The sequence below is a fragment of the Vipera berus genome (genome assembly GCF_964194415.1).
Source record: "Vipera berus genome assembly, chromosome: 13".
Lineage (NCBI taxonomy): Eukaryota > Metazoa > Chordata > Lepidosauria > Squamata > Viperidae > Vipera > Vipera berus.
The window spans coordinates 7,781,274-7,805,274 of NC_138216.1; the positions used below are offsets into that span (position 1 = coordinate 7,781,274).

A 24,001-nucleotide genomic window follows, 5' to 3' on the forward strand; every position below is an offset into this window, starting at 1 on the left:
GGAGAGTCAGAGCAGGAGAACTATCTGGCAAGCCAATTTAAGTGGGATTTTGATTTGCTGAGTCTCACATTCCAGTGCTGGCTTCAAGAGTTTTAGAATCTGAGGTCACAGAGCACGTAGAGTTTAATCTCTGCTCTTTGCAGGAATCCAGATTTAAATGTCGCATAGGCTAAACATTCCTGGGAAATGAGTTGGCTCCTGTTCCTCGGAGAGAATGAGTCTGTCTAAGCAGCCTAATTTGTGGCATCCCATTGTGATTATGGGTAAACAGAGGTTTTAGAAGAAGGTTGTGATCTCATGATCACTTAGGAGTTGACGACAGGAACTCGGGCAGATTTTCGACTCGTAAGAGTTTATCTCAGCGTTTCTCAACCGCAGCAGTCTTTAAAACATACGGATTCCAACTGCCAGAATGCTGGCTGGGGACTTCTGGGAGTTGAAATCCACACATCTTCAAGCTGTTAAGGTGGAGAAACGCTGCTTTATCCAATGATTTCTTCTGGGATGAAGTTGCCATGAAATTTGATTCTTTCTTCCTACAAAAGTGGCCTTTCTGACATTAGTTCCCTGGTCTGTCCATCTTTTCCACTATGTTCTGTACAGGCCAGCATGTGGCCTTCAATTCCACTCGTGGTTCCTCAAGCAACATTGGGAACAGCCATGGGGCTTGCGACATCTGTACAGATGATTGGCATCGGACTCTCTAATGTGATCGTGGGACGCATCTTGGGAACAAAGTCCAGGTAACAACAGCTGTCTTTCTGCTTAAATGGAAGTAAGAGTTTATGCCTTAAAAAGTCAAGAAAATGTGTCACGGTCGTTCCGAATGGCTTCCATAAATTGCTTGATACTTGAAGATGGAACTAATAACCAAGAACAGGCAGCCCTCGACTTACAACGGTTGAGCCCAAAATTTGTGTTGCTAAATGACAGTTAAGTGAATTTTGCCCCATTTGACAACCTTTCTTGCCACAGTTAAGTGAATCCCTGCAGTTGAGAAATTAGTAACACGGTTGCAAAGTGGACCTGGCTCCCGTGTTGACTTTGCAGGTCAGAAGTAGGAGTCAGTTGCCAAGCATCTGAATTTTGATCACAATTTTGACTGCAGGTACAACTGCGCAGTGGTCACAAGTGTGTAAAACGGTCATGTCGCCTTTTCAGTGCAACTGTGACTTTGCTCGCTAAATGGACTGTTATAAGTTGAGGACTACTGTATCTTGGAGAACTAACGTGATAAAAGACGTAAATGCTTGGCTTTGTTTCTCTGGCTGCCTGTTCAGGCAAATCATGTTCTTTTTTTAAAAAAAAATTTCTAGTGAACTGAAGATCCCCTTATGGCGCTGGCAACAGATGATGATCTTCATGCTGGCCAACACCATTGCTTGCATTGGGAGCTCTGTTTGCCTTAACATCGTAGATAAGAAGCAGGTAAGAATCCAGTTGGCTGTTCAGTTACTCGGGACTATGTCCATAAAGGTTCAACCTTCACCAAACTTTCCCCATTCTGTTAATTCCCAGGGTGGCACGTTGAACCGCTCAACCAAACACTCACCAACCGAGGCAGTGGCTCAACCGCCTGTTGACACAGCTCCCCTTCTCAATGAGGCTGAGGACGAACGATCCATCAACTAAACAAGAGGCCTTCAAGACATGGAGTATAACACAAATGAGCCTGGAGTGTGTGTGTCTCATTCATCGATGTGTTCCCCCTTTTCTTTCTTTCTTTCTTTTGGGGGTTTAAAAAGGGAATTAAAAGAACAGGGCATAAATCCGGTATATAGGAATAGCTGTTTTTCAAGTAACTGCTAGGTGCTATAGGTTAACTGAAAATCTTAACACTATAATTAATTCTACAGATGCCGCGAGTGCCGAGATCTTTTAATGCCAATTTTGAGTTATTTAGTCATTCTTTTAGTCTTTCCTTTATTGCAGGAAATTTTCTCCCGAAGAGATTAAAGTAATTTTTGTGTAGATCTTAAGTGGATGAAAGATGGGAATGCAAATTAACTCTGTGCAAGCAATTGTATATACAAATCTTGCACTTTAAAAAAAAACAGCAACAACACACCTCCTCTTGCCCTGGTAAAGGCTAATAATGGATTTTTGTGCTCCAGTGTCCTTGCAGCATCCACCACAGCAGTATTATCAATTTCCATGAAAATCCTTTATAATTTTCCTTTTCCAAAACGATGAGGTTTTAAGTCAAGGTTTGCCTTCCTCGCGCACCTATCTCAATTATATTGGTTTCTTTTTGAAATCTCTTCTGAGGGTATTGAAAATCCTGATATAATCTATGCAGGAAATGAGGCACTATAGCAGAGTCCCAGATATTTTAGTTTCTGTTTCTCTTTTCTTGACTACTTCCCAATAAGATTTCCAGTAGCTCCATCCTGACCATTTGGAAATATAAAATCTAATATGACTGATTATTGATTTGACTGCGTATGGATATTGAATATTCTGTATCTCTCTAGCACAATGCCATTACTAGTACTTGTGGCTATATAGGTTGGTAATTTGTCAAATCAATTTGTCAAATTTGCCTGGAGGAACGTTGTCCATGGGGTCGCGATGGGTCAAACACGACTTCGCAACCAACAACAATAATTTGTCAAGAGGGCCGTTTTAATTTTGCTCTGGAAGTAGAAGCATAATACACATGAATAATGCTGTTAACTATATTCACTTCACTCAGACTGGACAGAGTTAACCACTCTGGATAAGCCAAACCCATCCCAGAGGCATTTGAAAGTAACGTGATCCAGTTATGACTTAGCTTTTGGCTCTGCTGTCTCCTAACTGGCCTTCAGATGTTGCACTGCAATGAGAAAATAAAACAAGCAACTGTCCACAGTAATGTTCACCGCTTGATGGGAAAATCTGAATTTGGAAGAGAGTATGCAGGCAGGCTGTGAGCAGAGATGGATGGGTTTCTGTAAAAATACACACCAGCATCCCCCTTTAAACTGCAACCTGATTTTCAGCCCAACTAGACAACCTATGACCCAGTGGGACATCTTCTCAAGAGATCTTTCCTGACCAGGTTTCCCAATGTGATGTTCACTGCTTGATGGGAAAATCTCCTGAATTTGGAAGAGACAGTATGCAGGCAGGCTGTGAACAGAGATGGATGGGTTTCTGTAAAAATACACACCAGCATCCCCCATTAAACTGCAACCTGATTTTTAGCCCAACTAGACAACCTATGACCCAGTGGGACATCTTCTCAAGAGATCTTTCCTGACCAGGTTTCCCAATGTCTTCAGCATCAAATTCAAGATACAAGAGACGCATCTGCCTTGAAAATAGCCCAGGTGGAACTGTATAGCGTGAACACCCATGTGGAAAATTGCTTTATGTTTTTATATTACGCCGCAAATGTGGTTTTGTGATAAAATTCTTATGCCACAACGTGCTTTATAACCTTTGCCAAATTTCAACTCCATGAGAATTGGGGATCCCAAATCTTGGACCTCTTCTGCAAGTTAGCCCATTTGAGGCAGCTTGGTTGAAAACGTTTTGCCCCACGATGCATTCGGTTAAAGATTACAGGATCGAGATCTCTAATGGAGGCTTGTAGCCATTCAGGTCATGGTTGTCCCATATGTGCTTTTTCAAAAGGCAACTGGACTTTCTCGGGTTTTCCTTGAAGACGTTTCTCATTCAAGAACTGATGAAGCTTTCTGGATGAGAAGCGAAATGCCTTCAAGGAAAAACAAAGTCCAGTTGCCTCTGGAAAAAGGACCTTTGTTACAGGAATGAGAGTTTTAACAGAATAGAATAGAGCTGAAAGGGACCTTGGAGGTCTTCTAGTCCAGCCCCCTGCTCAAGCAAGAGAACCTATACCATCTCAGACAGGTGATTGTCCAGTCTCTTCTTAAAAATTTCCAGTGATGGAGCACCCACGATTTCTGGAGGCAAGCTGTTTCTCCTTGGTTCCAGGTTGCTTCTCTCCTTGATCAGATAATAATATATAGATGCCAAATGTGGCTTGATCTCCTACCTCAGCTTGTATTAGAAGAGAAGTTACTTGCAATTCTGTTAAGAGAAGGCTACTTGTAGCTAAGATTTAGAATGGGAAATATAATGGGTACTTTTTTTTTTGAAGTGGCTAGTAAAGCTAGTGCAGTCACTTACAAGAGGCCTCTTTGCCAATCATTGCTACAAGCATCCCATCTAAGTCTTCTGAAATGGATCTCTGTGCTCCAAGGCCACCTTTGCCATTTCTTTCAAATAAAGCATTGGGTTAGAGCTATTTTATTTTATTTTTTTTATTTTAATTCCATTTATATCCCGCCCTTCTCCGAAGACTCAGGACGGCTTACAAGCTTAGCAGTAGCCTTCATTCTATGTATATGCCTGCTTATTAGGGCTTTCACACACACCCCAAGCGGCATTATTACAAAGTCAGCTTAATTGCCCCCAACAATTTTAACGTTTCTCAGAATGCCTGTGTAGCCCAATTCGCATAAAAATAAGACTGGCAACTTAAATTTTTTTTAATTGTCAATTGATATAAAGAACAATGGACACAACTTGATTTGTCTAATAGCAACACTTCACATTTGGACGCTAGACTGGGAAAAGGGGATAGTGGTAATGTTACAAAGGGATTGAATTTTTTTCTTTTTAAATGCAGATATACCAGACAGCCTTGAGTACAGGGGTAGGCAACCTTGGCTCTTTTATTGACTCGTGAACTTCTGGGAGTTGAAGTCCACGAGCCAAGGTTGCCTACCCCTGGCCTTGACTGATGTGAGAACCAATGGCTCAGCAATGGATTCAATCAAGTGAATACTCCTTCCCTGATCACTATTACAAAAAGAGACTTAAAGGCATTTCAGCGGAACAAAAAACATTCTCTTTATGACAGGAAGAACTGGGGAAAATTCTTCTCATTCCTCTCTACAGATTGTCAATTTCACAAAAGGAAACTGCTTGCGCCTTGACCTGTTCACAGTCTTACAAACGAGTGGATTTGCTTATGGAAACTGAACAGTCAGGTCAAGGTTGAGTGTCGAGGTTGCATAGCTAATGATTGTGCCACCTCACAATGGCTATCAGCACAAATAAAAGGAATGTTATAAATCTTGCTTCTGTTTTCCCCCCATCGCACTCTTTACAATTCCTGTAATACACTGCTAGTTTGGTTACAAGTAAAATTTCTGGATTACCAGTCCCTTGTCAAGAAACGGTTTTTTTTTTTACAAGAGGCACCTTGAGCTTAGACTATCTTAGTTTCTACATGTGAAACTCGTGGGACTGTAAGGGGATAAAAAGACTTGAAGAATCCATCAGCTCTACTGTAACGGACTAACAAAATACAGTTGTTTATTAAACAGCACATGATTCAACACATTTGAGTTATCATTTAACTTCTGGTGTAGTTTTCTTTTTTTAAAAAAAGGAAAAAAATACCCTTTCTGGATACACAGTGTAATCCTCAGCCTCCCCTCAAAAAAAAGGCACAAAGATAAATCAATCATAACTTAAGGCTTAGCTGGAAAAACAAAAGGCTAACAGAGAAAGAAGCAGTGGTGAAAAACACCCCTTGAAATTCTGCAATCCCAAGTAATCCATGTGTAGCAACGACCTAGGCAAATGGCATCCAAAGCTGGCGTTGGCCAATTGTTCTCATATCGCTCGTTTTATTACAAAGCTACACAGTGTCTGCATTCCACTGTTTGTTTTTCCCCCATCTCCCTAGTGTTGAAGGGATGGCACTTACTACAGCCAACCGCATGGAAGAACTTGGCAAGAAATATTAAACCAGCGCTGAGTTTCAAGCACGGCTTGAGCGTTTAGTTCATAAGTTTATCAAAATGCTAAACTATTTCAACTTCTGGCATAGAGTATCTCAAAAAAAAAAATACTTTGCAAAGAACTTGTGGTATTGCTGACGGATCAAGCTATTCTAGAGAGGTCACTGGTTGGTTCTCTGATGCGCTTGATGAATTCCAACAGAAAACGGGAGCTGAAAAGGCAAACTACGATGATCTGAACATTTCACATCGAGAAATCCTGCTACACTGTAGATCAGAGGCGTCTTTAACTTGGGTAATTTTTCAACTATCAGAATTCCCCAGCCAGCTGGGAGTTGAAATCCACAAGTCTTAAAATTGCCAAGGTTGGACACCCTTGGTCTAGAACAGGAGTAGGCAACCTCGGTTCTTTTATGACTCATGGACTTCAACTTCCAGAATTCCTGAGTCAGCATAGCTGACTCAGGAATTCTGGGAGTTGAAGTCCATGAGTCGTAAAAGAGCCGAGGTTGCCTACCCCTGGTCTAGAAGGAAGTCATCCAGAAACATATGGGACCTTTTTTTTCCTTTTTGTCTCTTCGCAAACTCGCCCTGCAATTATGGGAAACAATGCAAGATGACAGCCGCCAACTACTGCCGATTGCAAACATCCTGGAAGCAACAGCGATGCGGAGGTTCTTGAATCAGCTCTAACTATCAGCTAAGTTACTCCTTACCTCCAGCTTGTGCCTGGAGACAGTTAGCTAACCACGAAATATAATATGTAGCAGGACTATAACGCCACAACGTTTTCCCTTGATTCTATGCAATGTTAAGTATCATAACCAAGTTTCTAAATCTGCCAAAGACAATTTCACAATAGGAACAAGGACTGAAGCAGCCATCCTGATCCTTCAGTTCTTCTTTTCCTTGGCAGTCATATCTCACTAATTTGCAACACACTCTTGCTTCTGTCCTCTCCAGCAAAACACTACATTTAATACACACCTTGGGCAGTCTCCCAGGATAAGACCCTGGCTGCCCTTTTGCTCATGTCCCTTTGGGATTTGTTACCCTGAGCTGCATCTGCATAGCAAAAAAAGCAGAAGCGATGTCAGTAGGACACACTGGTTGAAAATATCTCAGCCAAACAGGTGAATATGCTTCAGTGGTCAGATAAGGAGAAACGAGGGAGATAGTATTTGATATTGTCTTAAAATTTTGGCCTTCCCGCGATCCTGTTTTTTTTAATGGGGATTCAACCGTGAATGCTGGAATGTATTTTGGGACTGATCTTTTTCATAGCTTCTTGTCAACAAGAATAACAAATCCATTCTTAGGGTGACTTTGCTTGCTTTTGAACGTCCTTTGAATTATAGAGCAAGGTTATTTGAACGTTAACTATGGATCTGGACTGCTTTATGATGGGTCAGCTCGCATTTGTTCCAATGCGAAAGAGATAACTGAAACATTACAAAAATAGGCAGTTTTCTCATGATACTTAAAAAAATATGCTCACAGGGACGAGACTAGATGATTGGAGGAAATGTTAGGGCAGGACAGCTGTGATTGGGGTTATAAGAGCATTAGTTGTAAATCGAACTAAACAAATGACATTCCAGTTATCCAAACATCATACTCTCTACAACTGAATGTTGTCCTGTTGAGGTTTAAAACTGGAATGAGTGAGTGTATGTGCAAGAACTAGGGTTGACCCCTTCCTGACGATACTGTTAGAAATAGGCCTCAAGGTCATCTTAAGAATTAGGTTAAAAATTCACAGGAAGGTGACATTCAGTTTAAAGGTTATAGCAATGTAAGGGTGCTTAAATACTCTCTTGCAAGTCAAAAGGCACAGAGATGTTAACGCTTAGCTGATAAATCTGGAAGCTCTCTGGCTTCCAGCAACTAAAGGATAAGTGACCTCTTACAGAATTTTTTTTTAAAAAAAAAAAACAAAAACGAAAGCTTTCATATTCTTCCAAGAAAGCGCTTTCAATTAACTTGGTTTTCAAGCTTTCTACTGTTAGAAGAACACCCTGGCCATTTGAGGAATTGGTGTTCGGCAGGGGTCTCAAACCGTCGCTACTTTGCAATTTGTGGACTTTCAACTCCCAGAATTCCTCGGGCAGCATGGCTGGCTGAGAAATTCTGGAAGTCCACAAGTCTTTAAAAGTGGCCAAGGATGGAGACGCCGGGTGTTCAGAATCTGTGAGGCCACCGTGAATTGGCACTATGTGATGTCAGAAGTGGGTAAAGGTGGGAAGGAGATAAAATAGGTGAACGTATAATAAGATGAAGAATCGTTCCAGGAAAGCACAGGAGGGCAAAAACGAGACCCAACAGGGTTAAATAACTGTGCGTTACTCGGGCCCTACCTCTTTTTGTCACTGCCCGCCCTACAAGAACTGGTGGGTCCCCACAGTCTTGATTTTTTCTTTCCCACCTGTTGGTAGAGGGAGGAGAAGGGGTGACAAGAACTCGATAAACAAAAACAGTGCCTTAAGCGCCAGCTGATGTAGTTAAAGGTAACAGTGCTCCATCTGCATGGAAAGACCTGGCCAAAGGGGAGAGAGAAGTTGCTAAAGGCAACCAAAGGGCAGCGAGGAGAACAGACTAAGCGTCAGCAGAAAAGCAGAGGAGAATCTTTCTGCCAACAGCAGCAGCTCGCAGCCTAAGGAGAGTTAAAATCTTAGCTTGTGCAGAGAGATTAGCGATGAAGGAGAGAGTTAGTCACTGGCTTCTGAACCGACCTCTTTCGAGAGGAGACAGCAGCCTCTAATTTTAAACTGAAGCGGTTTGGCTACGTTCTCCCAACAGACTTCCCTCCTCTCCCCCACCTTTTTTTTTTTTTTTTTGCTACTCACCATAAAGTTACACCCAACTACTCAAAAGAGGAGCGCCACAAAACCGAAGCTTCTAAAAACCCTTTTAGGGATTCGCGCACGATTCATCTCAACTACAATTTATCTCAAAACCGATTTGCACGTGAAGGTTCTCCTTTTGCTTTTTTTTTTGGAGGGGGGGGAGCATGATGACAACGAAACTCTCTTTTCCAGGGCAGATGGGAGCAGCCTCTTTCTTTCTTTTACAGACACGAGAGAAAAATCTCGAGGCCTGGCAGATCCCCCCCCCAAAAAAATTAGTATTGCACCTTAAACTGGAATGTGTTCCGCAAGCCGTCACAGGGAGCCTTCCTTAACTAGGTTCAGAACGCAGAGGGAAGGAAGGGGCACCCTTGCCTTACAAACAGAATACCTGGAAGGCTTACACCAGGGGTTGGGGAAGCTTGGCTCTTTTATGACTCGTGGACTTCAACTCCCAGAATTCCTGAGCCAGCCAAGCTGAGGGGAAAGGCAGGTTTCCAAGCTGAGCCAGGCTGGCTCAGGAATTCTGGGAGTTGAAGTCCACCAGTCATAAAGAGGCCTAGGCCAGCAACCTCGGCTCTTTATGACTCGTGGACTTCAACTCCCAGAATTCCTGAGCCAGCCTGGCTCAGCTTGAAAACCTCTCCCTTTCCCCTCAGCATGGCTGGCTCAGGAATTCTGGGAGTTGAAGTCCACGAGTCATAAAGCGGCCTAGGCCTAGGCCAGGGGTAGGCAACCTTGGCTCTTTTATGACTCATGGACTTCAACTCCCAGAATTCCTGAGCCAGCCTGGCTCAGCTTGAAAACCTCTCCCTTTCCCCTCAGCGTGGCTGGCTCAGGAATTCTGGGAGTTGAAGTCCACGAGTCATCAAAGAGCCAAGCTTCCCCAACCCCTGGCTTAGGCCCAACGCTAGCATGGACTGAGTAAGCCAAACTAAAAGCGCCTCCTTCCTTCAAGCACCAGAAAATTAACCTTTTGGTTCTGATCATCAAAGCTTAAGACATTGGGGGGTGGGGGGTGGGGTTTGAGGAAGTGGTCTTTCCCTAATAGAACGCAATGCTAGATTTGCCTCCTGGCGGGTTGAGGACTTTGTTGTGAGAACGCGGCCGTGGTCCCAGCCTGGGCTCATGATCATCGATCTTAGGGCCAGGTTCTTTGGTGGTCTCCTTCGGCAGGTCCTTCTTCTCGGTCAGCATTTCTCCCGGCGGTCTTTGGTCTTCTGGAAGTGGGCGAGATGACAAAAGAGTTAGAACGCAGCCCTCAATCGTTTGGTTGTATTACGACGAGGCTGGCCACGCCTGGATTTTGCAGGCAAGGCTCCCAAACTCGATGCGGCGTTTTTTTTTTCTTTTTCAGGTTAAATACATTAAATACATTTGTTATATCAGTAATGCTGTAGGTATTATATATCGCCATACATAAATACATACACGTAAGTTTGGGTGCTGCTCGTCCATTTCCCCTTTCACTGTATCCACCCTCCTTCTCTCTCTTCCCTCTTCTCTACTTTCTTTCTCCCTTTCTCTTTCTTTCCTACTTCCCTCTTCTTCCTCTCCTCTCCTCTTTCCCCCACCACTCCCCTCCCGTTTCTCCCCACTTCTCCTCCTCCTTCCCTCCAACCTTCCTACTTCCTTCCCCCTCCTCTACCCTCATCCCTCTCTCCTCTCGTTTCTTCCCTCCCATTCCTCTTCCGATACAATTCAGCGGTGATGTCCGAGCAGCTCCTCTCCTTGGATTTTCAATGTCTATATTAGGCGTTTGATTCAGTTGCTACTCCCACTTCTGAAGGAGATCTTAGCTAGTCCGGCTTATACAATGCTTCCCCCACATGATCACTTGGAAGAATGGTGGGTCAGGAGGACTGTCTGAAACTCTTAACGTTTGTAGCGTGGCCTGTCAAATGGGGTACACTGTAAGGATCATATGGGGAAATCTCTTGAGGGACAATGGAGGTTTCTGTCCAACCTGGGTAACTTTAAGACTTGTGGACTCCTAACTCTTACAGGGACACGGTGGCTCAGCGGGTTAGGACACTGAGCTTGTTGACCAGAAGGTCGGCAGTTTGGAGGGTCGAATCCTGAGTGCCGCGTAGCAGAGTGAGCGCCTGTTACTCGTCCCAGCTTCTGCCAACCTAGCAGTTCTAAAGCACGTAAAAAATGCAAGTAGAAAAATAGGGACCACTACGGTGGGAAGGTAACGGCGTTCCGTGCGCCTTTGGCGTCTAGTCATGCCGGCCACATGACCACGGAGACGTCCTCGGACAAGCGCTGGCTCTTCGGCTTTGAAACGGAGATGAGCACCGGCCCCTAGAGTCGGAAACGACTGGCTCGCATGTGCGGGGCAACCTTTACCTTTTTACCTAACTCTCAGAATTCCCCATTCTTATTGGCTGGAGAAATCTGGCAGTTGAACAGACAGGTCTTACATTTAGCAAGGTTGGACATCCCTGCTCTAAATTATATAGCGCTTAAAGCTATCGTGTGGTTTTCAAGGATTGATAAAATAATGCAGCCGACTGAATTCCAGAATTCTTGCTCCAATTACCTTTTATTTCCCGTGGTGAATCTCCTCTGTCTTTCAAGAGAAAGGTGTGGTCCTGGATAAGAAGGGAAAAAAGGTTCCAAATATTAACCAAGACTTTGAAAAGGCCATTTTTCATTGGCTGAGAATCCTTTCGAGCTGTTAAAAAAAAATTAAGTCTGGCAATTCAGCTTTACAAAGCAATGCTTCTAGGACATGCAAACTCTGGGTCCTGCATCAGACAAAAAAAATTAGAGACTACTAAAGGAGAATACTTTGGCCACCTAATGAGAAGGAAGGACTCATTGGAGAAGAGCCTCATGCTGGGAAAGGTTGAGGGCAAGAGAAGAAGGGGACGACAGAGAAGGAGGTGGCTGGATGGACTCAAACCGGTCAGTCCTAGAGGAGATCAACCCTGACTGCTCTTTAGAAGGCCAGATCCTGAAGCTAAAACTCAAATACTTTGGCCACCTAATGAGAAGGAAGGACTCACTGGAGAAGAGCCTAATGCTGGGAAAGATTGAGGCCAAGAGAAGAAGGGGACGACAGAGAATGAGGTGGCTGGATGGAGTCACTGAAGCAGGAGGCGTGAGCTTAAAGGGACTCCAGAAGATGGTAGAGGACAGGAAGGCCTGGAGGAACGTTGTCCATAGGGTCGCGATGGGTCGGACACGACTTCGCAACTAACAACAAAGGAGAATACTTTTAGTTCAGGGCTGAAAAGAGGGGTCCTTGGTGCTCTCTGAGTTTGCTTGTTTTCTTGCAGACGTTTCGTGACCCAAACTAGGCAACCTCATCCGTGCTAGTGAGGATGTCACCTAGTTTGGGTAACGAAACGCCTGCAAAGAAAACAAGCAAACTCAAGAGAGCACCAAGGACCCCTCAAATCTTTATAGATTTTGTTTTGTCTTAACACCAACGTTTCCCCTAGCGTCAATTTTTAACGCTAGATTATTTATATTGCCTGCCCAATCAAGACGACGTTAGTTTCGTAAGATGTTTCTGTAGCCCAGGAAGGGCATACCCAACAGCTTCCTTTATAACAAACACAATACTCGATACTCCCATGTTACACCACTCCTGCGCGAGCTGCACTGGCTTCCGGTTGCCCTCCGGGTGCAATTCAAGGTGCTGGTAATTACCTTTAAAGCCCTACATGGCTTAGGCCCGGGGTACTTGCGAGACCACCTGCTGCCAATGTCAACCTCCCATCGCCCGGTTCGCTCCCACAGAGTCGGCCTCCTCAGGGTGCCGTCGGCCAGGCAATGCCGGCCGGCGACCCCCAGGGGGAGAGCCTTCTCTACGGGCATGCCGACCCTCTGGAACGAACTGCCTCCGGAGCTGCGGATGGCCCCTGACCTTCGATCCTTCCGCCGCGACCTGAAGACCTGGTTGTTCCAACAAGCGGGCCTGGGCTGATCATGGTTTTTTAAATTTGGTTTTTATCGGCTTAATTATTGTTTAATTCTTTTTTAATCTTTGTATTCTGTGTTTTTTAACTTTTTATTGTTGTGAGCCGCCCTGAGTCCTTAGGGAGAAGGGCGGCATATAAATTTAATATAATAATAATAATAATAATAATAATAATAATAATAATAATAATAATAATAATAATAATAATAATAATAAACTGCTTTGCCTACGTAGATATTACTGTAGCTTGGGCTCCCCTTTTGCCCTCCCTCCCCCCACACACCTTTTTTTTTAAAAAAAAGAAAAGAAAGTGAGTAGAAGCGGCGAGCGAGTTACCTTGGGCTTATTTGGATGTGCTTTGACTGTGCTGACAGGTGACGGAGTCCCAAAGATGTTGCTTGTTTTTCCTCCAGGTGGATTTATAAATTGCCGGGATGCATTTGGCTTATGATCCTCAAAAATGCCACTATCCTTCCCACCTGCAAGACAACAATAAGCAGAGGAAGTTTTACAGGAACTGCTCTTCCTCTCCGATTCTCCAGGGCAGGAGGAAACAGGCAGCGGAGCCTCTAGCTAGGATGTTGAGGCCCTTCGGGACCTAGACATGTTTGCCTGGCTTTGGCTACGGGATTTCTTTTTAAAATCCCATCGCCTTTTCTTCCTGCTTCTTAATAGTCCTTTATTACAGTCTTACAGCATCGCAGATAGGGAAAAAAATTGAACTGTTACAGAAAGCCCTTTCTTGAATAAATTACCATGCAAAAAATAACACATCTAAGCCAGAAGATTTTGCATGGCTTCATGGCTCGGCAAGCAAGTTTTACAATCTGGAATGTAAGTGAAGCATTAACATCCCTTGAAAGACACACGTGGTCCTCGACTTACAACAGTTCGTTTAGTGATGGTTCGAAGTTACAATGGCATAAAAAAAATAAAAATGTTACACCCGATCCCAAGAGATCAGCGCTGTCTAAAAATTGCAATAGCAATAGCGCTTAAGATTTATATACCGCTTCATAGTGCTTTGCAGCCCTCTCTAAGCCGTTTACTTAGCATTTTGCCCCCAACAATCTGGGTTCTCATTTTTACTGACCTTGGAAGGGTGGAAGGCTGAGCCAGCCTTGAGCTGGTCAGGATCGAACTGCCGGCAGTTGGCAGTTAGGCTGCAATGCTGCATTTTAACCACTGCGCCACCACGGCTCTTCAAATGATAAATGATGGTTACCTGAACCTACCAAACCTGTCGCTCCCATCCTCAGTATTTTCAAAAAGGGGGAGGGCTCTCACCTGGGGGGTTTGTTCTCTTTGGGAAATTCAGGGGTTCTTCAGCTGCTGCAAATATGTTAGAGGCCATTTTCTGTGGCTTGGAAGAGGAGGACACGTCTGGACTTCCAAAGAGGTTGCTGGAGGCCCCACCTGGTGGTTGCAGCACCCTGTTTTGCAGAAGACAATAACCCTCAATTCAAACGTGATCATAAAAGATGATCTACACTCAGAAGTAGGCAGGTCCAGTTATTATACTGTTTACTTGACTTCCATTTAATATAACTGTGAATTGCGGGATCATTTAAATTGGAAAGCATGGTTTGGGCATAGAATGATTTAAAAACACTTGAACAGAGTTAGAAGGGACCTTGTAGATAATAATAATAATAATAATAATAATAATAATAATAATAATAATAATAATAATAATAATAATAATAATAATAATAATAATAATAATAATAATAATAATAATAATAATAATAATAATAATAATAATAATGAGGAGGAGGAGGAGAAGGAGAAGGAGGAAAAGGAGAAGAAGGAGAAGAAGTTGGAAGGCACCTTGGAGGTCATCTAGTCCAACCCCCTGCTCAGGCAGGAAACCCTATACCATTTCAGACAAGTGGCTGGCCAGTCTCTTCTTGAAAACTTCCAGTGTTGGAGCATTCACCGCTTCTGGAGGCAGGTTGTTCCACTGGTTAATTGTTCCCACTGCCAGGAAATTTTTCCTTAGTCCTAGGTTGCTTCTCTCCTTGACTAGTTTCCATCTGTTGCTTCTTCTCCTGCTTTCAGGTGCTTTGGAGAATAGCTTGACTGCCTCTTCTTTGTGGCAGTCCCTGAGATATTGGAACAAGATCATCTGGTCCAACCTCCTGCTCAGGCAGGAAACCCTATACCATTTGAGATCAATGGTTCTCCAATCTCTTCTTAAAAACTTCCAGGGCTGGAACATTCACAACCTCTGGAGGCAAGGCGTTCCTCTGATTAATTGTTCCAACTGTCAGGACGTTGCTCCTAAATTCTAAGTTGGTTCTCTCGTTCATTAGCTTCCATCTATTAATCAGCTTCCCCTGGTCAGCACTGACTAATAAAGGTCCTATTTTACCTGGCAGTCTTCGGTTTGTCAAAAATATTTTTTTCGGAGGAGGTAGCAACAAGAGTTTCTTGGCGCCTGTAATACTTAAATCATCTTCACAATTAACGTTTGTTTAAATTCATGTGAAGATTAAAGTATCAGGCTGTCCAGTTCTGGCAAATAATGTTCTTAGTGGAGACCTTTCCTACGAGAACTGTATGTACACTTCCTCCCCACCCCACACCCCCACAAGGGATTGTTGCAAAGGAGGATCAACAACTGGCTTGATTCTTCTGGCTTGTGATTTTCCTTTCCTTTCGGTTGCTGGGTGAGGCCACAACCACACCCAATCCCAAGCTGAGGAAGAAGGCTGAGCTCAGCTTATCCCTCAGGAATTTGTTGACACCCTTTGACGAATCTGTGAAAACTACAGCATTTGAATACTGGTTAGGAGATACACACCAAGTTATAAAGGTAAGGGTAAAGGTTCCCCCGCACATGCGTGCTAGTCGTTTCCAACTCTAGGGGCCGGTGCTCATCTCCGTTTCAAAGCCGAAGAGCCAGCGCTTGTCCGAGGATGTCTCCGTGGTCATGTGGCCGGCATGACTAGACGCCAAAGGCGCACGGAACGCTGTTACCTTCCCACCGTAGTGGTCCCTATTTTTCTACTTGCATTTTTACGTGCTTTCGAACTGCTAGGTTGGCAGAAGCTGGGACGAGTAACAGGCGCTCACTCTGTTACGCGGCACTCGGGATTTGACCCGCCAAACTGCCGACCTTCTGATCGACAAGCTCAGCGTCCTAACCCACTGAGCCACCACGTCCCTGCACACCGAGTTATACACTTCTTTAAAAAAATATAGATTTGCATTATTGCCTATTGTAATAAATGCTCTTTGTTGGTCTCTGAAGGATTAACGTAGGGGTGTCCAACCTTGGCGACTTTTAAGACTTGTGGACTTCAACTCCCAGCATTGCCCCCCCCCCCAGCCAGCATGCTTTCAATTCGAAAGAGATGGGCCAAAAATGTTTAAAAAATACGTCACATAGATGTTGGAAATGTAAACATAAGTCAGGCACGTATTATCCCGTTTGGTGGGCATGTGACAAAGTAAAGAATTATTGGAGAAAGATACATACTTGGCTAGAAAAGATGTTGAGAGAACATGCAGAGTTTAAGCCTGAACTTTTTTTAAATTAGGTATAATGACAGAAAAGATTAACAAAGCTTACATTTGGTTTTGCATGTCACAACAGCAGCAAGAATTATATTTGCACAATACTGGAAAAAGGAAGGAATACCCTCAGATGAAGAAATAATCAAAAAAATATTAGAATGCGCAGAGATGGACAGTTTGATTATGAGACTGAAAGAACAAGAAGAAATGGAATATTACCAAACTTGGGACTTATTTTATCGATGGCTAGAGGAAAGAATAAAGGATTAGGAATTAAATATGTGTTAGGGAATGTAAACTCAAGACAGCACCGTTGGTTGAAAAATTATTACTGTATGTATGGGAAAAAAATAATAAAAACTTATTTTTAAAAAAAGAAGAAAGAGATGGGGGCTCATCTCAGCAACAAATGCAAACGGCACATGAAAGACTGTATCACAGAAAATCCACAAACTTATATCCTTTGCTTGGGATATCTTAGCCCAGGGGTAGGCAACCTCGGCTTTTATGACTCATGGACTTCAACTCCCAGAATTCCTGAGTCAGCATAGCTGACTCAGGAATTCTGGGAGTTGAAGTCCATGAGTCATAAAAGAGCCGAGGTTGCCTACCCCTGTCTTAGCCTGTACTGTTAAACTGTTGCAGTCAATGGAGGATCACTTTCTAACTAAAGGCCAACTTGCTTGCAAAGCTATAATAAGCTGCATCAATAAAGAACATGATTTTGGTGTCAGATCTTGTAAAATATACACTCTGAAGGATTATACATTTACTGTATACTGTAAAAAAGAAGGAGTTATCTAGGACCGATTAATACATTTCAGAAATACGTAATCTCAGTGATAGTTAGTTGAGAGATTATGATCTAAAAAGGGAGACAGATACAGGGAGTGCAGAATTATTAGGCAAATGAGTATTTTGACCACATCATCCTCTTTATGCATGTTGTCTTACTCCAAGCTGTATAGGCTCGAAAGCCTACTACCAATTAAGCATATTAGGTGATGTGCATCTCTGTAATGAGAAGGGGTGTGGTCTAATGACATCAACACCCTGTATCAGGTGTGCATAATTATTAGGCAACTTCCTTTCCTTTGGCAAAATGGGTCAAAAGAAGGACTTGACAGGTTCAGAAAAGTCAAAAATAGTGAGATATCTTGCAGAGGGATGCAGCACTCTTAAAATTGCAAAGCTTCTGAAGTGTGATCATCGAACAATCAAGCGTTTCATTCAAAATAGTCAACAGGGTCGCAAGAAGCGTGTGGAGAAACCAAGGCGCAAAATAACTGCCCATGAACTGAGAAAAGTCAAGCGTGCAGCTGCCAAGATGCCACTTGCCACCAGTTTGGCCATATTTCAGAGCTGCAACATCACTGGAGTGCCCAAAAGCACAAGGTGTGCAATACTCAGAGACATGGCCAAGGTAAGAAAGGCTGAAAGACGACCACCACTGAACAAGACACACAAGCTGAAACGTCAAGACTGGGCCAAGAAATATCTCAAGACTGATTTTTCTAAGGTTTTATGGACTGATGAAATGAGAGTGAGTCTTGATGGGCCAGATGGATGGGCCCGTGGCTGGATTGGTAAAGGGCAGAGAGCTCCAGTCCGACTCAGACGCCAGCAAGGTGGAGGTGGAGTACTGGTTTGGGCTGGTATCATCAAAGATGAGCTTGTGGGGCCTTTTCGGGTTGAGGATGGAGTCAAGCTCAACTCCCAGTCCTACTGCCAGTTTCTGGAAGACACCTTCTTCAAGCAGTGGTACAGGAAGAAGTCTGCATCCTTCAAGAAAAACATGATTTTCATGCAGGACAATGCTCCATCACACGCGTCCAAGTACTCCACAGCGTGGCTGGCAAGAAAGGGTATAAAAGAAGGAAATCTAATGACATGGCCTCCTTGTTCACCTGATCTGAACCCCATTGAGAACCTGTGGTCCATCATCAAATGTGAGATTTACAAGGAGGGAAAACAGTACACCTCTCTGAACAGTGTCTGGGAGGCTGTGGTTGCTGCTGCACGCAATGTTGATGGTGAACAGATCAAAACACTGACAGAATCCATGGATGGCAGGCTTTTGAGTGTCCTTGCAAAGAAAGGTGGCTATATTGGTCACTGATTTGTTTTTGTTATGTTTTTGAATGTCAGAAATGTATATTTGTGAATGTTGAGATGTTATATTGGTTTCACTGGTAAAAATAAATAATTGAAATGGGTATATATTTGTTTTTTGTTAAGTTGCCTAATAATTATGCACAGTAATAGTCACCTGCACACACAGATATCCCCCTAAAATAGCTATAACTAAAAACAAACTAAAAACTACTTCCAAAAATATTCAGCTTTGATATTAATGAGTTTTTTGGGTTCATTGAGAACATGGTTGTTGTTCAATAATAAAATTAATCCTCACAAATACAACTTGCCTAATAATTCTGCACTCCCTGTATTTCATTGGTAATACCACTTGCCAAAGGGATGGTAAAAATTGCAGACACTACTATAATCCACACATGTTTACCATGCTTACTTCATAAAGCAAATTTCCTGTGCAACCAAACTGATTGGATAAGAAAAAGAAATGAAGGTAACTCCGCTGCAGAATTATAGCTATTTTCTTTCCATGTGCCAGAGAGGGAAAGAGCCTGCAGTGTTGTATCTTCATCCAAAGAAAATTATAGAAGTAGGGCAATCATGCAGACACGGTTTGGCATTGCTTCACACAATTTACCTGCAGACCATTTTTTTCCACAGGCAGCTAATCTATCTCGAATTTAACTTCAAAAAGGCTTTGATGCAACTATTTCCAGTGCTCATCCATCCCATGCTCTAGCTCAGGGGGGTATCCAACCTTGGCAACTTTGAAGACCTGTGGACCTCAACTCTTAGAATTCCCACCCACCCACCCCGCTTAGAATTCTGCGAATTGAAGTCCGTAAGTCTTAAAGTTGCCAAGGTTGGACGCCTTTCCAACTACCTTGATGCGTGGGGAGTGAGTTTCAGGAGCCTGTGGAAGGCCAACAAGGATCATGTGAACCAGGTGGGGATTCTTTCAGTGCCTGGAGGCTGAAAATGAAAAACAAAATTGGACAGAATTCCTGACAGACGTGGCAGTGCTGTCTATCCAGAGACCACTGTGCACTGCTCCTCTTTGTCAAATATTAAAAGGGGACATTCAGGAGGGATTTCACAATTCGGGGTCCCTCTTAGACAACAGCTATATTGGCAGCTAGACTAGACTGGGACTAATGAGGCTTCTGCCCAGGTTTGGCTGGTATGCATTTATACCCTAGCAACACCCTTCCTCACTTTGAAATCTACTTGGAAGTGATGCTGTAGAATGCAATGGCTTACTAACAGGGGGAAATTATCCATTTCACATGTCCTTAATGCTGCTCTGAAGCCACAGGCTTCTAAATACAATTACACGTTCTAGCGAGCCCTGTATGTTATGGCTCTAAACCAGGGGTCCCCAACCCATGCTCCGTGGACCAGTACCAGGCCACGGCACACCAGCAACTGGTCCGCATGAACAAGCAAAGCCCCATCCGTGTGATGCGGGCAGCACACAAAACCACGCACCGTCCAGTCCATGGAAAAACCTCTCTCCACGGAACCGGTCCCTGGTGCCCCAAAGGTTGGGGAACTCTGCTCTAACTATCTGCAGGACCATCAGAGGATGGAGGTGGGGTGTTGAGACACCCCCCCCACACACACACACTCCAAGAACAGAAGAGGGGAAGCTAAGGTGCATTGCTTTCGTGATGCTTTGTTATGGCACACGTTCATCTCGAGAGATCCAAAGGGTTCATTGTTACATGCTGGAAGGCAGCATACATGGAACTTTTTAAAGCATTTCGATACCAAAGTTGAAGCAATGCTCTGGCACTAGGGGAGTTATGCTCTGGAGTTTACTATTGCTTTTATGTATTATTTTTTTTGTTGCAAACCACTCCCAGTTGTTTGGAGCCGGTGGTCTAAACCTATGAAAGATTGAATTTGTTGTTTTAGGTTATGAGAGCTGTAGTAAAAAAAGGATTGAATTCCAACTTTTATCACGAGCCACTGCTACATTAAAAAAAAAAGGCCACTGCACATGGCCTGAAAAAGCAGTTTTAGAGAGATGCTTTTATGCCTCAGGCAAGACACGAAACTGCAGAGATGCAGAACTCCTGTCTCACAACCCACACCCACTTTGTAACAAAGCAAGCAAATGCAGTTGAGCCTTCTTGGAATTTCAGGAGCAGACAGCATGGTTGGGTGGCACCTGACTCCCTTTGGCAATCAATAATTTATGCTGGAGTATTGCAACTCCAAAACTAGTCATCAGGCGGAGGGGTTCAAAAGAACAACAATCAAACTCATTTGAAACCCAACTCGATCAGATTCATTTCCTTAATCCCTCAAGGCAAAGGCAGCGGCCGCTCAACATGTGCCCATTAAAAAGTTGTTCCTGGCGCATGCAGAATATTGTTTCTCACTACACGGACGCACACACACACACAGAGGAAATTACTACATGTGTATTTTGGAAATTCCCACACCATTTATCTAATGCCAGTAACGCTGTTTAGCAGATTGTACAAACCTTGAAAACCAACCCCTGAAACCAAACCCTGGCAATAAAATGCTGGAACATAACAACCAGCACCACAGACACAACCCTGGCAACTCGATTTTGCAGCAGAGCATTTTTACAACTTGGGAAGCTAATCCCAAGGCAAGTTCTAGTCCTGCTTTAGGCACAAAAGTCGGCAGGGTTGCTATGGGGAAATCAGGAAGAGGAAGTAATCTTATGTTACTTATAACCGGCCAGAATCACTTAGGTGAGAGGCGCGAAGTAGAAATTGAATGAATAAAATAAAGATAAGAATCAAACAAATAAACAAACTGGGTTGGAGGCCATAAAGTAAATAACCACTCAGTTAACCAAGGCTGGGCGTCTTTCGGCCGGAACATCTTCCACGGAACGTTTCCCATCAGCCCTTCTCACAGAATTACAGAAGTAGAAGGGACCTTGGAGGTCTTCTAGTCCAACCCTCTAGGAAACCCTATCTACCATTCCAAACAAATGGCTGACCAGTCTCTTCTAGAAAAACGTCCGGTGATGGAGCACCCACAACTCCTGATGTTCCACTGGTTAATTGTTCTCACTGTCTGGAAGTTTCTCCTTAGTTCTAGGTTGCTTCTCTCCTTGATTCGTTTCCATCCGTTGCTTCTCCGTTCTGCCTTCGGGTGCTTTGGGAGAACAGTTTGACTGCCTCTTCTTTGGAGCAGCCCCCGAGATACTGGAAGGCTGCTATCACGTCCCCCCCCCTCGTCCTTCTCTTCATTAAACTAGACATACCCAATTCCTGCAACCGCCCTTCTTCTCTTCGCATGGGAAGTTTGTTCCTGTATGTTTTAGCCTCCAGCCCCCTCATCCGTCTTTATTCTCTGCACTCTTTCTAGAATTACCAACATTTTTTTTTTAATATGGGGGCGACCGAAACTGGAGGCAGCGTTCCAAGGGGGGGGGCATTATAAGCACTCTTTTAACCTTTATCTGGCTCCCAGCAAGGCAGATGCAATTATTTATTTATTTATTTTTATTAAATTTTTATACCGCCCTTCTCCCGAAGGACTCAGGGCGGTGGTGTACAGGGCAATAAATATCAAAATATAAATACAAAAGTTAAAAAAGAAGTTAAAAAGGATTAAATAATTATGCCCATATATAATACAATAATAAAACTGTGTTAAAACTAAATCCAACCCCTAACCCAGGGGTCTTCAAACTTGGCCCTTTTATGACTTGTGGACTTCAACTCCCAGAATTCCTCAGCCAGCTTTGCTGGGAGTTGAAGTCCACAAGTCATAAAAGGGCCAAGTTTGAAGACCCCTGCCCTAACCCATCAGACCAGGCCAGATTGTTCAAATAAATAAGTTTTTAAATTACATGCTGGCCACCCCCTACCCACCCACCCCTCGTCTTGCAGGGTACTTTTTTTTTTGGGGGGGGGTTAAGAGGAGGGAGACGACCCTGCCTCGAGTCCCTCGAACCCCCCCCCCGCATCTCGCCCCCCACCCACCGGGGGCTCCAGCCGGCTGGCCCGACCCAGGCGAGGCGAACCGCCTGTCCGCTGCCGGCACCCAAGGGAGGGGGGGGGGCTACGCCCGAGGCGGGCTTCACCGCCAGACCAGGTATTCATTCCCACGTGACAAGCGGGGGGGGGGGGTCAGCCAGGCGTGCAATCTTTCTTCCAGGCCCGGGTTACAGGCGTCGTGCGAAGGCGACCTGCAGGTTTTGCTGAGCGGGGATGGGGAAGGGGGGGAAGGGGCAGAGCCGCCGCCTGAAGGGAGGAGGAGGAGGATGCAGGCAGCTCTGCCGCCCCTTCCCCATCCCCGCTCAGCAAACCCTGCAGGTCGCCTTCGCACGACGCGTGTAACCCGGGCCTGGAAGAAAGATTTCGCGCCTGGTTGACCCCCCCCCCGCTTGTCACGTGGGAATGAATACCTGGCTTGGCGGTCTGGCGGTGAAGCCCGCCTTCAGGCTGCGGCGGGCCTCCACGTGTTCCTCCGCCCGGCAGAGGCGTCGGGGTGCGGCGCTCACGGGTCGGCCGGGCTGGGGATGCTGGGATTTGGAGTCCCCCACCCCCACCCCGCAGCGGCCTCCCGAGGGGAACGCCTCACCTGGAGCTGGAGCTGGGTCTGGCCGCGTCGGACTCGGGCCCTTGGAACATGGTGGCCGGCAGAGCGTCAGGACGAGTCTGCTCCGCTTCCCGGCTGCGACTCGCCTCTTTCTCTCCCGCCTCTCCCCGGCTCGACGCACGGCCCCGCCCTCCGAAGGCGATTGGCCGAGGGCGCCGCCGCTCCACCTTGCCTCGGCCAACCGGGGACGCAGGGCTGAGGTGGCGGGAGCCCAAAGAGGTCGGGCGCTCATTGGATGAGGGGGGAAGAAAAGAGGCAATGACTCGGAAGTTTTGGCTTTTTTGTTTTTTTAAATTTAAAGGGCCGCGGCTCCTGCCCGCCCCCCCCCCACACACACACGTGTTTCCAAACGCTCCTTAACCCGAGTGGTCCGAGTTCGCATTAACGGCCTGAAATGCGCTAGACCTAACCCGAGGTGGACTCTTAGCAAAGTCTGAGATGAATAAACGCAGTCATCGGGTCTTAACCTTGTTTAAGCGGGTCGTGTGAACGCAGCTGTCGGTTGCAAAGCGAAGGAGCACTCCAAAAGGGATAGGCGATTGGCTGGACTATTATTGGGCCAATGATTGATCTTACTTGATAGAGGTTGACTGATTACCCTTCAACAAACTCAGATATTTACTTGTTCTGTGCCAGGTGCATTGTTTCTAATGAAACTTGGTCAATTAATACAGGGGTTTTTTGTGTGTGTGATTATCCAGTGGGCTTATAGTTCCGTGCACTGGTACTAACCAAAACATTAATTCAATAAAGTATAGTTTAGGTATACTTGGGTGGTTGTGTGAACGCAAGGAGTGATGTGTTAATTAGATGAAAATATCAAGTTTCAAGCCCACTCATAATAAAGCTTATTAGAGCAGAAAGTTGCATTTAAGAATCATTCTATCAGCCAGGCAGGCGGAGGGGTGTTGTCAAAAAAAGTCACAATGTTGTCACTGTCTTGACTTTTCTTTTGACCTTGGTGTTTTGTCTGTTCCTTTATCTAGTTTGGGCATCCTTCTTATATCTGGAAAAGAAATCCATTGTTCCACTTCAAGGATGAGCACGTGAGACACTGATCTATACTGTAAAGCATTGCTCAATTTTATGTCGCTTGCTTGGCACAGTTGGTGGTTCATTCTGGGCAACACTTTGTTGGGCTCCATGTTCCAGCCTTTTACAAACTGGTGATTTCTAGATGCGTGAACACATTTAATACTAGAAGTCAGCAATGCCAATATTGGCTAGGACAGGGGTGTCCAACCTTG

At 44.6% G+C, this 24,001-nt stretch overlaps 2 protein-coding genes across 3 annotated transcripts in view; one reads left to right on the top strand and one right to left on the bottom strand.

Moving 5' to 3' along the window:
- LOC308674089 (lysosomal dipeptide transporter MFSD1-like) overlaps window positions 1-7,679 on the top strand; it is a 20,966-nt gene extending 13,287 nt beyond the window's left edge. Inside the window, exons 11-14 of one of the 2 annotated variants that reach the window (XR_014027800.1) lie at window positions 604-743; window positions 1,317-1,428; window positions 1,519-6,154; window positions 6,291-7,679. Coding sequence is in view for 1 of the 2 variants with exons in the window: in XM_081338288.1 (XP_081194414.1) it covers window positions 604-743; window positions 1,317-1,428; window positions 1,519-1,632 (366 nt within the window). In the remaining variant the exon portion in view is untranslated. Of the gene's footprint in view, window positions 1-603; window positions 744-1,316; window positions 1,429-1,518 lie in introns of both variants that reach the window. The other variant, XM_081338288.1, reaches the window with a different exon arrangement.
- On the bottom strand, window positions 4,486-22,862 carry JPT2 (Jupiter microtubule associated homolog 2). The gene is made up of 5 exons (XM_081338289.1): window positions 22,743-22,862; window positions 13,830-13,975; window positions 12,879-13,021; window positions 11,154-11,205; window positions 4,486-9,828 (listed from the first exon to the last, which is right to left on the bottom strand). Exons 1-5 carry the CDS (start codon window positions 22,784-22,786, stop codon window positions 9,653-9,655), a joined length of 561 nt encoding a protein of 186 aa, XP_081194415.1. The 5' UTR covers window positions 22,787-22,862; the 3' UTR covers window positions 4,486-9,652.
- Between the last annotated feature and the right edge of the window lie 1,139 nt (window positions 22,863-24,001).